This window comes from Lepus europaeus, chromosome 22, assembly GCF_033115175.1.
Source record: "Lepus europaeus isolate LE1 chromosome 22, mLepTim1.pri, whole genome shotgun sequence".
Lineage (NCBI taxonomy): Eukaryota > Metazoa > Chordata > Mammalia > Lagomorpha > Leporidae > Lepus > Lepus europaeus.
In genome coordinates this window covers 20,662,033-20,676,383 of record NC_084848.1, presented here as the reverse complement: position 1 = coordinate 20,676,383, position 14,351 = coordinate 20,662,033, and the positions used below count along the sequence as shown (strand labels likewise).

Here is a 14,351-nt window from a genome sequence, read left to right as displayed (position 1 = left end):
CCTCTAAATAAAAATGCTATCTCTATATTACTCATCCATAAATAAACTACTCCACTAAAACATGAACACCTTCTCTAAAGCCGCATGTCCATAAGAAGCTCAACTATGGTAATCTCAAAGTATTATTCCCACAATATTTTATTTGGAAATACTGCTTTATCTCTAAATACTCTCCCACAACTTATCTTTTTTGACTGCAGAAGGGAGAATAATGGTCCTCAAATATTTCTTTTTTTTTTTTTTTTTTAATTTTTGACAGGCAGAGTGGACAGTAGAGGGAGACAGAGAGAAAGGTCTTCCTTTTGCCGTTGGTTCACGCTCCAATGGCCACCGCGCTGTTCCGATGGCAGGAGCCAGGTGCTTCTCCTGGTCTCCCATGGGGTGCAGAGCCCAAGCACTTGGGCCATCCTCCACTGCACTCCCTGGCCACAGCAGAGAGCTGGCCTGGAAGAGGGGCAACCGGGACAGGATCAGTGCCCTGACCGGGACTAGAACCCGGTGTGCCGGCACCGCAAGGCGGAGGATTAGCCTACTGAGCCACGGTGCCGGCCTGGCCCTCAAATATTTCTAAGACCCAATCCCTGGAACTTGTAAAAACACACTTTACATAGCAAAGGGGGTTTCACAGGTGGGACTAAATATAAAACCTAGAGATGGGAAGATTCTCCTGGATTAACTGGAGGACCAAAGAAGCCCCAAGCATCCTTTGAAGAAGAAAAGGGAAATAGGGAAGGTGGAGTGATGTAATGTGAGAAGAAGTCAACCCACCCTTGCTGGCTCTAAAGAAGAAGGAAGGGGCCACAAGATAAGTTGGGTAACCTAAAAACTGGAGAAGACCAGGATCAGATTGTCCCCTCAAGTCTCTGGAAAGAAATGCAGTTCTCCAAATCTCCTAGTTTTTATTTTAAGACCAATGGCAGACTTCTGACTTACAGACCCATAAGATAATAAATTTTGCTATTTTAAGACCCCAGTTTTTTGGTAATTTATTATAGCAACAAGAAAATTAATACACTCTCTGAAACTTACTCAGCTCAAGCTACTGAAAATTTACGAAATGCAATCACTGTTTACTAACCTGTAAAGTACTGGTGATAGTGTTGACCTTCTCGGTGACGTCTACTGCAGGATGACTTCGAATTCCCCTGTGAGTTGACCTGGCAGCCCATCGACTCAATCGGTCACGACAGTGGAAGCGGTCTGAATCACTGGACGATTCTGCCATTGATGTACATAAGTCCTCAAAAATAAATTCAGAGCAAAGTCTACTAAGCTATAAGAACATATTTATCTTCAAAAAATAAAAATACAACAAACACAGCACATACTATAAAAGAATCCTATGTATGGTGAAAAATCCCATGCATCTTCATTTAAAATATAGAATTAAATCTTTTGAAAAAAAAAATAAGAGAGGCACAGATTCTATTATATGAATATGGTAGAAGACAGCATCTTTAACATCTCCACCAAAATAGAGGGGCAAATATCTTGGGTGTAATTTCAAAAGTAGAAAATTCTCTAAGTACTTTTTTTTTTCTCTCATCTTTACCTCAATTACCTATTAATGCATAAGAAAATTATTTCATGCAAAAAAAGCCCAAAGTTTCAGAAAACTTTATTGAAACACCTAAAAACAAAGAAACATCAGAGAAAAATCATGGATTAAAAATAAACATTTATTGAGTATTCCAATACTTCCATTTTCTACTTTATGTGGGGAAAACTTCATCTTTAACATTAATCGTTAAGATCTTCCTAAAATCTATGACTGTTTTTTCTAATTAATTTCAGTGTGATGAAACTTTTCTTTAATGACAAATTATTCTGGACCGCAAGGATCCTTATTTTGATTGCATCTGAGAAAAACATAAGTATATTTTCCCTTAAAAGAAAATAACCAGATTTTTCTAAATGTATAGACCCCAGAACATTTAATAAAGCAATATGATTTTTAAAGTATTTAACAAAATTAACAAAAATAAACAAGCAAGGATTCTCACTGTGAGCTTAGGTCTTTCAAATCAAAATACAATCTGTCCTTGTCATTTTGGAAAAAGAATCAACAAGCTATTCAACTTCACACTAGCGGAGACAGGGCTAGAGAATATCCTATCCAACACCTACACTTCTCTGCCCACGGCTCTCTACTTTATTCTGCACCTATCTCCTCTGGAAGGAAATACACAAAGAAGAAACTAAAAGTCTCGCATTGCATTTCCTAACTCACAACTGTTTAAGGCCTAAAGAATGAAGTTAAGAAGAAAATAATCTCAAATACACAGACCATCTTTTAAAGGAAATTACTTGCTGTGTGTCTCATAAACATAGGCCACATGATCTAAAAACTGTTACTCTGTGTTCCAGTATTTTCCAACTAGTGAAAGCAGGAAAAACCAACATTTTCTGAAAACCTGCTTTTATGCCAGGTACTATATGGACATTTACACAGACAATAAAATTTTATTCTCTAAACAATGTATTAAAGTGAACACCATTAACCCCTAATTTTTACTGAGGCTATGAGATGTGAAGTAATATAACAACCCCGTAAGTAGCAGACTCAGGACTCAACCTGCAGTCTCTGCCTTCAGTGCTGTTCATTTCATTTCGCTGGGCTCTACAGTCTGTGACATACTGATTGAATAATCTTAATGAAAATTGCTTTAAAAAAATAAAGCAGGTCATGGCCTATGTGTCTAGTCTCAACCCTAATTTCTATTATTTTGAGCAATAAAATAAACTCCTATATCTGATGGAGCTTCAGCAGAGAGAGCAGATTTACAGTGTGGTACATCTAAGAAATTTACATGGCTTTTTTTTTGAGAATTCAGCAACCATCAAGGATTTTAATTACATAAGTTCCATAAATGGTAAACTAATGAAAATTGAAGAATAAAAAACAGAAATATATTATTTTCATGGTTAATCGAAACTTCAGACTTTTTTCAACTATCACTAACCATTCAAAAGGTCAAATATGATTCACATGAATGAGATAAGGCCTAAACTTATATATCGAGAAGAAGCTATAATGACAAAGCAGCAGTCTTACCAAAGTTGCCAGTCTATCCTTAACCACCTCACTGTTCCTCAGATATGAAGTTGACAGAGGGAGAGAGGAACAAGTAAGAATGGAGTGGCCAGTGACCTTGGTAAGATGCTTACACCACATAATCAGAACCTAGGGGTAGAATGCATGGAGCATCAGGAAAATAGTTCCTGAGAGCCCCTTAATATAACTGATTCGATAGGAAAACTACAATGCTGTTAGTGTCAATTATTCATTATGCATGAATTATTAACAATCTATTATTTTATACTACAATTTAAAAATTAATTTTACAAAAGTATGATGAATCCTAACATCATTTATCATTAATGAAAATTTAACCAGGCTTTTGAAAATCATCTCTCCAATGATACTATATGTAATATATTAGATTCATCCCACATTAATCAAACCTATCCTGAGAGTGGTCACATAAGTAAATTAATATGCATGGACATGAAAAAAATGTGCAGCCTAATAATCTAAAAAATGTAAAAAAAAAATGAGATGTCTTCCCATCTATTGTTTTATTTTAAATAATAATGTCTATGGTTAGCGAAGTTATAGGGGAAAAAGCATTCTGTCCTCTCTTAATGGGAATATGTAAATTGATGTAACTCATCTGGATGTCAGGAGACAGCAGGCAGCAAGCACAGTTTGTACCTTCCATCAAGTAATTAATTACCTTTCCAAGAATTTCCCCTAACATGAACACCTGAAATACATACAAAAATTTATATGTAGGGGCTGGCACTGTGGTGTAGCAGGTAAAGTCTACGCCTGCAGTGTAGGCATCCCATGTGAGCACCAGTTCGAGCCCCAACTGCTCCACTTCTGATCCAGCTCTCTGCTATGGCCTGGGAAAGCAGTAGAAGATGGCCCAAGTCCTTGGGCCCCTGCACCCTCATGGGAGACCTGGCTTCAGGACAGCACTGCTCCAGCTGCTGTGGCCAACTGGGAAGTGAACCAGTGGATGGAAGACCTCTCTCTCTCTCTCTCTCTCTCTCCGTCTGTCTCTGTCTCTCATTCTCTCTCTGTAACTCCGACTTTCAGACAAAATAAATAAATCTGAAAAAAAAATTATATATAAGGATATTCACTGTAAAGCTACAGAAGGGAAATAAAAACAACTTAAATTGTAAAATACAGTACATGTGCATAAAATGAAAAAGTACACGAACAATAAAAACCCTGTTTTGGGTGTGGGCATTTCATGTAACAGTAAGATGCCGTTTGAGATACCCACACCACATTTCAAAGTTTTTGAGTTCTAGTCCCAGCTCCACTACTGATTCTAGCATTCCTGCTAATGCAGACCCTGGGAAGCAGCAGGTAATCAATCAATAACCTGGGTCCTTGAAATCCATATGGGAGATCCAGACTGAGTTCTTAGCTACAGATTTCAGAAGCCTGGCCCTGTCCCAGATGTTCCAATCATAAGAGTGAACCAATTTTTTAAAAATAAATAAGCAATATTTTTAAAATAAAAACCTTGTCCTTAAAGAATACTTGTAGGCCGGCGCAGTGGCTTAACAGGCTAATCCTCCGCCTTGCGGCGCCGGCACACCGGGTTCTAATCCCGGTTGGGGCGCCGGATTCTATCCCGGTTGCCCCTCTTCCAGGCCAGCTCTCTGCTATGGCCCGGGAAGGCAGTGGAGGATGGCCCAAGTGCTTGGGTCCTGCACCCGCATGGGAGACCAGGAGAAGCACCTGGCTCCTGGCTTCGGATCAGCGAGATGCGCTGGCCGCAGCGGCCATTGGAGGGTGAACCAACGGCAAAAAGGAAGACCTTCCTCTCTGTCTCTCTCTCTCTCACTATCCACTCTGCCTGTCAAAAAAAAAAAAAAAAAAAAAAAAAAAAGAATACTTGTAAAGCAAGGGATGAAAGTATGAAATCAAATTACATAAAAATGTTACATACTTTGTGTGTCTGTGTGGGTGCAGTCTGTTGAAATCTTTACTTAGTATATACTGAGTTGATCTTCTGTATATAAAGATAATTGAAAATGAATCTTGATGAAGAATGGGATGTGAGAGGGAACAGGAGATGGGATGGTTGCAGGGGAGAGGGAGGTTATGGGGAGAAAAGCTGCTATAATTCAAAAGTTGTACTTTGGAAATTTATATTTATTAAATAAAAGTTGAAAAAAGAAAAAAGAATTAAAGTATTATGTAAAAATATATTAACGTATGTTTACCTTGCTTATATAACCAAATTGTATTTTGAAAATAAATTCAAAATAGTTCATTATCATAATCAATATTACAACCTTAAGACCAAAGAAGAATTAAGTAGAAAAACATCCATGCATGCTCAAGGAAAATTTCCATCATTATTTTTAAAGATTTAAAAGAAAAAAATTAAACTGGATGAGAAATCTATTTTCGTTATCATAACAAATTTTAGCATGACACTTGATGAAAGAAATGAAGGAACTGCTAAATTTGAACAATGACTACACTCTTGAAAAATAATTTAAAGAAACACTTTTAGTGAAAGGTGAGAAAGTTATTTCCTTCAATTAGAGAAAAAGCAATAAATACTCTTCTGCAGCTCACTACTACCTACCAATGCAACAAAATTTCTCAATAAGGAGAAAGCAATAGTATTTGTGCTGTCTGCTTCTCAGACCACGGGCTTTTTCTAAGAATCTAGAGAGGACTGAGACGAGAGAATGTCATTGGGTCGAAGTCCCTAGAATCTAAGGAAAGCTCTGGGTTTGAAAAATGGATGGTACATTTCTCAGAATAGTTTGTTTAGCTGCTCCCAACAAACCAGTACTTAAAGATGTAAATATTGCTATTTCTGCCTTACTGAACCATATGAAGAAGACTCACAGCCAATAGAACAAGTAATGAACTCTCATCAGTTCACTCCCACTGAGAAACTCTCCATCGAAAACAAATGCTCACATGCAAACCTGAACACTGTGACCAGAGAGAATAAAACTGCATCCAAACCCTTAGTAAGAGGATTGGCAGGCAATAAGCCTTCCAACTCAAGTCCATCTCTTTTGTTATTTGACCTAAAGAGCCATCAGATTGTCTTCATTATAATCATGCACATTTGTATGTATGAGAGCTGTAATTTATTGATTCTCAAATCTCTTTTCCTCAGAGTCAGTTTAAAACAATTAGGATTTGCAAGCTGTTCCATAAAAGATAAGCACCTAGCATCAGGGATGACATTTCACAAAGGCTGACTGGTGCATGCTAAGTAGGTGATTGCTTCTATGGCCTCCAAGTGCCTCAGCAATCCCTGTCCAAGGCAACTGTCCTCAAAGATGTTCAAGGTAATGATGCTGAAGCATACAGGAGAGATATATACTTTAAGCTTAATCATTAACCAAGTTCATATTTTAGAATGCATTTTCAATTGTTCCAATAGCTATAGGCCTTGAAAGCTTTGCCTCACCCTTCAAGTGAAAAAGTTAACAAGCTAGCAAACATTACCATGTGGAAACCAGTCATCAAATATGCCTGTCCTCTTTACATGAATGCTCTTCTGTAACTTCATCTCAAACCCTTTTGGTAAAATCACATATTAAAATCAATTGTCCAGGGGCCGGCACCATGGCTCACTTGGTTAATCCTCCGCCTGCAGCGCCAGCATCCCATATGTGCACTGGGTTATAGTCCTGGTAGCTCCTCTTCCAGTCCAGCTCTCTGCTGTGGCCCGGGAAGGCAGTGGAGGATGCCCCAAGTGCTTGGGCCTCTGTACCCGCGTGGGAGACCAGGATGAAGCACCTGGCTCCTGGCTTCGGATCGGCACAGCACCGGCCGTAGCGGCCATTTGGGGGATGAACCAACAGAAGGAAGACCTTTCTCTCTGTCTCTCTCTCACTGTCTAACTCTGTCAAATAAATTAAAAAAAAAAAAAAAAACTCAGTTGTCCAGTACATCAACCAGTAGAAGATGGCCCAAGTCCTTGGGCCCTTGCACCTGCATGGGAGACCAGGAAGAAGCTCCTGACTCCTGATTTCAGATCGGCGCAGCTCCAGCCATTACAGCCATCTGGGGAGTGATCCAACGGAAGGAAGACCTCTCTCTGTGTCTCTACCTCTCACTGTCTGTAAATCTACCTCTCAAATAAATAAATAAATTTTTTTAAAAAAAATAAGAAGAAGAAAGTAGTAACGAGACTGAGTAAACATGAGAAGCAGGTAGAAAACTAGGAGAAATGACATCACAAATTATGGAAAGGAGAGTTTCTTGCTACCATAGCAAAATACACCCACATATAATATGTAAACAAACTGGAGTAGCTTGATTTGCCTTGTGGTGGGAGGAATCTGGCCCATGGGACATAGCTTGCCACCTCTTGCTTTATGTTTAACTTTCTCTGTCAAATTACTGTGGGCTGTTGACATTGGACTGCCCCTTTAAGTTTCTGCTTTCTCAAGAAGATTACTCAACAGGGTAACTATCCTGGCCTGAGTGATTGCAAGTCCCTCCAATCAGAACTTAACTCACCAGGTTTTCTGAATACTCACTCCCTCTTTTTTTTTTTTTTTTAATAAGAGACAAATCATTCTTTTTTTTAATTTTTTTTTTTTGACAGGTAGAGTGGACAGTGAGAAAGAGAGAGACAGAGAGAAAGGTCTTCCTTTTGCCGTTGGTTCACCCTCCAAGGGCCGCTGCGGCCGGCACGCTGCGGCCTGCGCATCGCGCTGATCTGAAGCCAGGAGCCAGGTGCTTCTCCTGGTCTCCCTTGCAGGTGCAGGGCCCAAGGACTTGGGCCATCCTCCACTGCACTCCCAGGCCATAGCAGAGAGCTGGCCTGGAAGAGGAGCAACCAGGACAGAATCTGGTGCCCCGACCGGGACTAGAACCCAGTGCGGAGGACTAGCCTATGGAGCCACGGCGCCAGCCTGAATACTCACTCCCTCTTAATACCTAATCCATAAAGCTTCCTCAAATTCCCAGCCGGTTGGGGAGGACAGATTCAAGCAATTTGTCCTGCCTGTTATCGGCCATTCATAAGATTTTTTTCCTCTCAGAAAAATGACATCACAGAGCATGATGGGGAGTAAGAGGAAGTGAACCTTCCTCATTTTATAACAGTGGCTATCTCCCTTGAGAGAAACACTGATTGGGCTGTGACATACAAATTCAACAGACAAGTCAAGTAAGAAAACGATTAGAAAGCATCTTTTGGAATTGTCAGTGAACATATCAAAAGCAGTCTTGGTAAAACAGCATTAATGAGGAAGATGGCCGTTACAGTAACACACGGGAGGTAAAGGAGCAGAAGCAAAAGGTATAAATTACGCCTTGTGGATGTGTGAAGAAAGAGATGAAATATTAACTAGAAAGAGATTTATTCATGGCATATAAGCCTCATAAAGCAAAACATCTGGAACTGTGACACAAAGCAGATCCAACAGACAAGACCATAGACTTCAGACAGTAAGTACCGACTGCTAGGATCTGCGCGAGCAAACCATTTGCTGTCCAGAGTGCTGTGAAATACCAGCTGAGGAATTGGCTACATTTCTTTCAGGCAAGCATTATGGCCAATTTCCCTCGCCCTCTGGAATTAGTTCCTAGCTTTCAAGCCTCCTGTCTTAATAAGTTATGCAAATAATGGTCTTCATCCTGAAATTACTCAAATTACAGTACCACATGATCTGGCCAACTGCTGCCTGGCCAATTTTAAGGATCAGGGAAAAGAAAATGACGTTCTCACTCAAGAACTCAAAGTTGGATCTTTGGTAAAAGAATAATAAGCAAATGTTAAAATTAAGGGTCGCTCCTGCCATCGGATCAGTGCGGTGCGCCGGCCGCAGCGCGCCTACCACGGCGGCCATTGGAAGGTGAACCAACGGCAAAAAAGGAAGACCTTTCTCTCTGTCTCTCTCTCACTGTCCACTCTGCCTGTCAAAAATAAAAAAATAAATAAATTTTAAAAAAATTAAGGGTCAATAGAAAAGGTTTTTTTAAAACATATTGATAAAGCAAAGAAATAGTGCATCTAACAACTGGAGCATATAGTTGGAAGTCACAGTATATGAAGTATAAACATAAAAACCACCATTTATTGAGCACCTAGCTAAGTGCCTCAGTAAAGGTTGACTTATTCTCAGGCCAACCTTGCAAGGCAAGATTTGTAGCCTTGCTGAGACCAAAGACTTTATCTTGCTTACTACTCTATTCTCAGTCCCTAGAGCAGTGTCTGGCACATCTGATATTTATTTGTTAACTAAACACTTTCTCTTTTTACCAGAGAGAGAGAGAGAGAGAGAGAGAGAGAGAGACACTAAGGCTCCCAATAGTTAGGCTGGCAGAGCCTGTATTCAAATGATAATCATCAAACAACATTCTAAACAAATAGAAGATCCTACAACTTGAAACATATAATATAAAAATAAAGACTAGGGGCAGCACTGTGTAGCCGGAAAAGCCACCACCTGCAGTGCCAACATCCCAAATGGGCGCCAGTTCAAGTCCCTGCTACTCCTCTTCTGATCCAGCTCTCTGCTTTGGCCTAGGAAAGCAGTAGAAGATGGCTCAAGTACTTAGACCCCTGGAAGAAGCTCCTATAACCTGGCTTCGGATCAGCACAGTTCCGGCCATTGTGGCCAGCTAGGGAGTGAACCAGTGAATAGAAGACCTCTCTCTCTCTCTTTTTTTTTGCCTCTCCTCCTCTCTCTGTGTAACTCTGACTTTCAAGTAAATAAATAAATCTTTAAAAATAAATAAAGACTAAATTTTTAGCTTTCTTTCCTGAAAAATTATAACAATATAAATTGTACAGTATTACTTGCTTACATTTATACAAAGGCATAATCCTCTTCTACTTTACTGCAATAATTCCCATCGATTTATTCTATGAACTAATATCTGTTCCAAGAGCTTTATGTGCACTATCATTTAATCCTCATCAAATATTATTCTATTTTATAGAAAAAAATAAGGCTTACAGAAGTAAAGTAACTTAGTAAGTGGCAGAATCAGGATCCAAATCCGAGCAAGAAGGCTGTCTCCAAAGGGCAGCCTTTTCATCACTATGCTATTGCATGCAAGTGTTAGCCAAGAGAAGGAAAAATACAAAAAACAGGTATGACTGAAGTAAACAGGCTAAAACCAACTAGGTTTGTGAGCTGGAAGACCACGCCTTCGCCACGCCCCTGTGTAACCTCACACCCTACCTGATACCCTCACCAAGCTCTACCTGACCATACCTGAGCGCCCACTTGCCCACAAGCCACTCCCCTGTGAAAAATATATAAAAGGCAAGGAGCATCCCAAAAGGCTCTCTGCCTCTGCTTTGCTGCCCGAGATAAGAGGTGGATAGCAGCTCAAGGCGCTTGCTGCACGTGGCTTTTGCCCTGCTCTCTGCTTGGTATGGACACTACCCTAGTCTCCAGATTTTCCCCTCTCTTTGAACTAAAGCCCTCACTTTCCTATGCACCTTTCGCACTAAATAAAAGCCTAAAATGTACCATGCTGCCTTGTTTATCTATGCTGGTACTTAGAATTCTTCTCTAAATATTAGGCAAGAACCCTCTTGGGCTTATTAATATTGGGGATTAATGAGCATATAGTGATATCATATGGCACCCCAAATTCCAGTAGCATGTGTGGCACCCCAGATAGCACTTCTGGGGAACTCTAAAGAGCCACATTTTTGTATAGATTTTAGGGGGTTACTTCCAATTTCATGACCATGAGAAAAAGTACTCTTCTTTAAAACTACAATGAGCTAGTAAGAACAGAGTATTTACTATTTTAATCAAGGCTCTGAATCCCAATAAAACAGAGAACTCATGAACTAGCTTGAGCGAAATAAACACATTTAAAAAAAAAAAAGATATAACAATAATGGTGGCAGTGGTGATGGTGGTCATCATGTAGAAGCCAAAATAAGCAATAACAGTGATCACCAACATTTATATGGCCCTCACTCAATGTCAAATCCTGCTGTAAACACTTTACACATATTAACTCCCAACAACAGCCTTACAAAGTAAATACTGCCATAATCCATTTTACAGGTAAGGAAACCGAACTTCAGAAAATTAACTTGCCCAAACTCATACAGCTAGGAAGAAATAGAATACTTCTTTCACAGAGCCATACATACACAGAGAGAGAGAGAGAGACAGAAACAAAGAGACAGAGGGAGTAGGGGAGGGGGAAAGAGAAAGAGAGAGAAAGAGAGCTATCCCATGGAAGAAGCCTGGCAGTCTCAATCCCCAGGCTCTATTTTTGCTCCCTTCTCATCAAGACAGAATCACATGGACTTGAGCCCACAAAGCCGGAGGTGTGCTGTCACGTTTGCTAGGAAAGGCCGTGCAGCATATAAAATAACTGCTTATTCACACATGGCAAAACCAAAACTAGTGGTTGCTCAGATGATTACAATGTCAACAATCTGTACAGTATCAAAAGGAAATAAAGTTACTTAATAGCCCCCTCCCTGTCCCACAGCAGAATGACAAAGATATTTTGGACTCACACAACCACAACACTCCCAAAATAAATGAGGCAGTTCACAAAATTAAAACAGGTCAAGATTTCAAAAAAGAAAGAAAAGCTCAAAGCAAAAGAGAAAGAAAAGTTACAGAAAAACGGCAACTAATAAACCCCTAAGATGAATTTAAGTCTTGTTTTGACTGCTGGAATTACACCCTTGGATTTGCTGATAAAAAAATAAATATATACAATGTTCCCCAAACAGTAAACAAGAATTAAGCCCTCTGAAGGACAGATAACCTCTTCAAAAAAAATTTATTTATTTTATTTGAAAGGCAGAGTTACAGAAAGAGGGAAAGATGGAGGAAGAGATCTTCCATCTGCTGATTCACTCCCTAAATGCCCACAACAGCTAGGACTGGGCAAGGGTAAAGCCAGGAGTCAAGAATTCCACTTGGGTCTCCCACATGGGCAGCAGGAACCATATACTCGTGCCTCTGGTGCCTCCCAGTTGCACAAGGAAGCTAAACAGGAAGCTCAGAGTAGCCAGGATTCAAACCGGTACCCCGACATGGGATACAGAAGTGCTAAGTGGTGACTCAACCAGCTGCAACACAATTGCCAACCCTTGCACGCAACTTCTTCCAACTGTCCAATCTGCTCCAGACTAAACAAGAGATCAGCATAGACAAAGACGCAGTTGGACCCCCAACTTTCAAGATATTTACAAAAGTTCTCAAAATGGATGATACCATTATGTTTAAATTAGACAATGAAAACTAGAGGACTGTAGAACTGAGCCAACATGTATTTTAAAATAACAATACATTATTTTAAAATTTTATTTAAAAACAGGGAAACTTCACTTTAAAATTCTAATTTACAGTTTCTCTTGGAAAAATTGAAAAATCTAGCAATATTGGAGCTGCATTTTCCCATGGCAACATGTATATAAATAAGGCATGCACAATCCTGTTTGCCCTAATCCCCACTGGCCCATTCCACACAGTGTCACTCAACTTCAGACTGGCCCCACTTAGTAGCTGAATTGCGACTCTATTTTATATAAAGTCAAAGAAAGTTTACCAGCCTCACTGTCCAGTTGAAAATGAGCAGCTCAACTGGGGAGAATTAACCAGGAATAAATGCCCACAATAGGTACTCCCCTATGTAAATAAGAAGAAAGACTGGGTAAGACAGAATATTAAGACGGATCTCTGATAAGAGTTTCTGTACTAAACAAGCCTAGAGACTTAAAAAAAAAAAAAAAAGGAAAAAATACTACTACTGAGTAAATGGGATGACTTCAGGCAAACTATGAAGTTGACCCATTATTGTGTTTATCAGAAACTAAATTCAGAAAAACACATACAGTACACTGCATAATTTGTCCCAAATTCTTCATCCCTCCCTACTTGCACTTCCCTCCTACCAGTAGAGTTATCCCCCCAGGCCCTTGACTCTGGACTCAGCTATCTGACTTGCTCCCCCATGAGATTTTTAGTTGGCACAGCACAAATACAGGCCTGAAATAGAATTATGCACTGAACTTTTTCTCCTGCAACTCTTAGCATCTTTTCCATCTTGCTCTGCTCCAACTCTTCCTGGGTGTGAAGACGTGCAGATGCCAGCCTGTGAAAGGTGCGGGATACATGGATGCCCTAGTGTCTTCCAGCTTAGATGAGCAGATATACCAGCTGGCCTCAAACAAGTGAATGAGTCTAGCCATGACAGTAAGACTGCCTGCTCTATTCTCAATTCCAGCTCTCTGCTGGTGCAGACACGGGAAGACAGTGAGTGACAGCCCAAGTACAGCTGGGTCCCTGCTACCCACACACTGAGTTCCTGGCTTCCAGCGTCAGCCTGGGCATTGTACACATATGAGGAGTGAGCTAGCATATGGGAGCTTTCTCTCTGTCAATCTTTCTCTCTCTTAGCCTCTTGAACAAAATAAATAAAAATCTTAAAAATAAATAAAACTAAGAGCTGTTACATTTGTCCATGATTTCTTAACAAATAATTTTATTTGGTTCAAAAGATAATTTGCTGAAATTTCCTCTCAATCCTACTCTCCTTGAGTAAATAGTTTTAGAATGCAGACATGTGACGGTCTTCTAACGGTAGAAGAAAAAAAGGACAAATACAAGTTAGGATGCAGAAAATAAACATAAGCAGTAGTATGAATAAGAGGCTAGCAGTTTGGGGGGAAAAAAATCAAAGCAATCATAAACGGCAGTTGAAGCTATTTATTTGTTCCCATAATAATTTCAGTTCTTCTAAGAAAAAAGCTATTTCTTAACTATATCATAAAGCATAGTTGTTTTCTTCCTCCTACTTTATGAAGAAATCAGGAACTCTTCTTGAGTTCCCTAGTAAATGAAACACTGACCATTTTAAGACAGGGAAGTATTTTGTATTGCCATTGATCCCTTAAATTTGCCACCTACTTTACAACTTACAAAGCATTTCCACTATCATGTTTTTCATATGGTCTTTATTTCAACCCTGTAAGTTTGACATAATCACAACTTCAGTTTTGCTACTAAAGGAAAATTAAAATTTGAATAAATTATTTGTCAAATAATTTGCTGAATATTTGTTTAAAAATTGCAGTAACAAAGCTAGGACTCCAATCTTGTATCTGGGACTAGTGTCATGGTGTAGCGGCTAAAGCTGCAGCCTGCGATGGCAGCATCCCATAAGGGTGCTGGTTCATGCCCCATCTGCTTCACCTCTGATCCAGCTCTCTGCTAATGGTCTGGGAAAGTGGTGAAAAATGGCCTAAGTGCTTAGGCCCTTGTTATTCATGTGGGAGACCTGAAGAAGCTCCTGGCTCCTGTCTTCAGTCTAGCCCAGCCTCAAGTACTGCAGTCATCTCAGG

General features: G+C 39.8%; 1 protein-coding gene across 8 annotated transcripts in view; it reads right to left on the bottom strand.

The window, feature by feature from the left end:
- Nucleotides 1-14,351, bottom strand: part of CEP128 (centrosomal protein 128) — a 620,584-nt gene that overhangs the window by 589,021 nt on the left and 17,212 nt on the right. For all 8 annotated transcript variants that reach the window (XR_009864818.1, XM_062181526.1, XM_062181524.1 and 5 more), the window contains one exon: nt 1,079-1,240. Coding sequence is in view for 7 of the 8 variants with exons in the window: in XM_062181526.1 (XP_062037510.1) it covers nt 1,079-1,225 (147 nt within the window). In the remaining variant the exon portion in view is untranslated. The remainder of the gene's footprint in view (nt 1-1,078; nt 1,241-14,351) is intronic.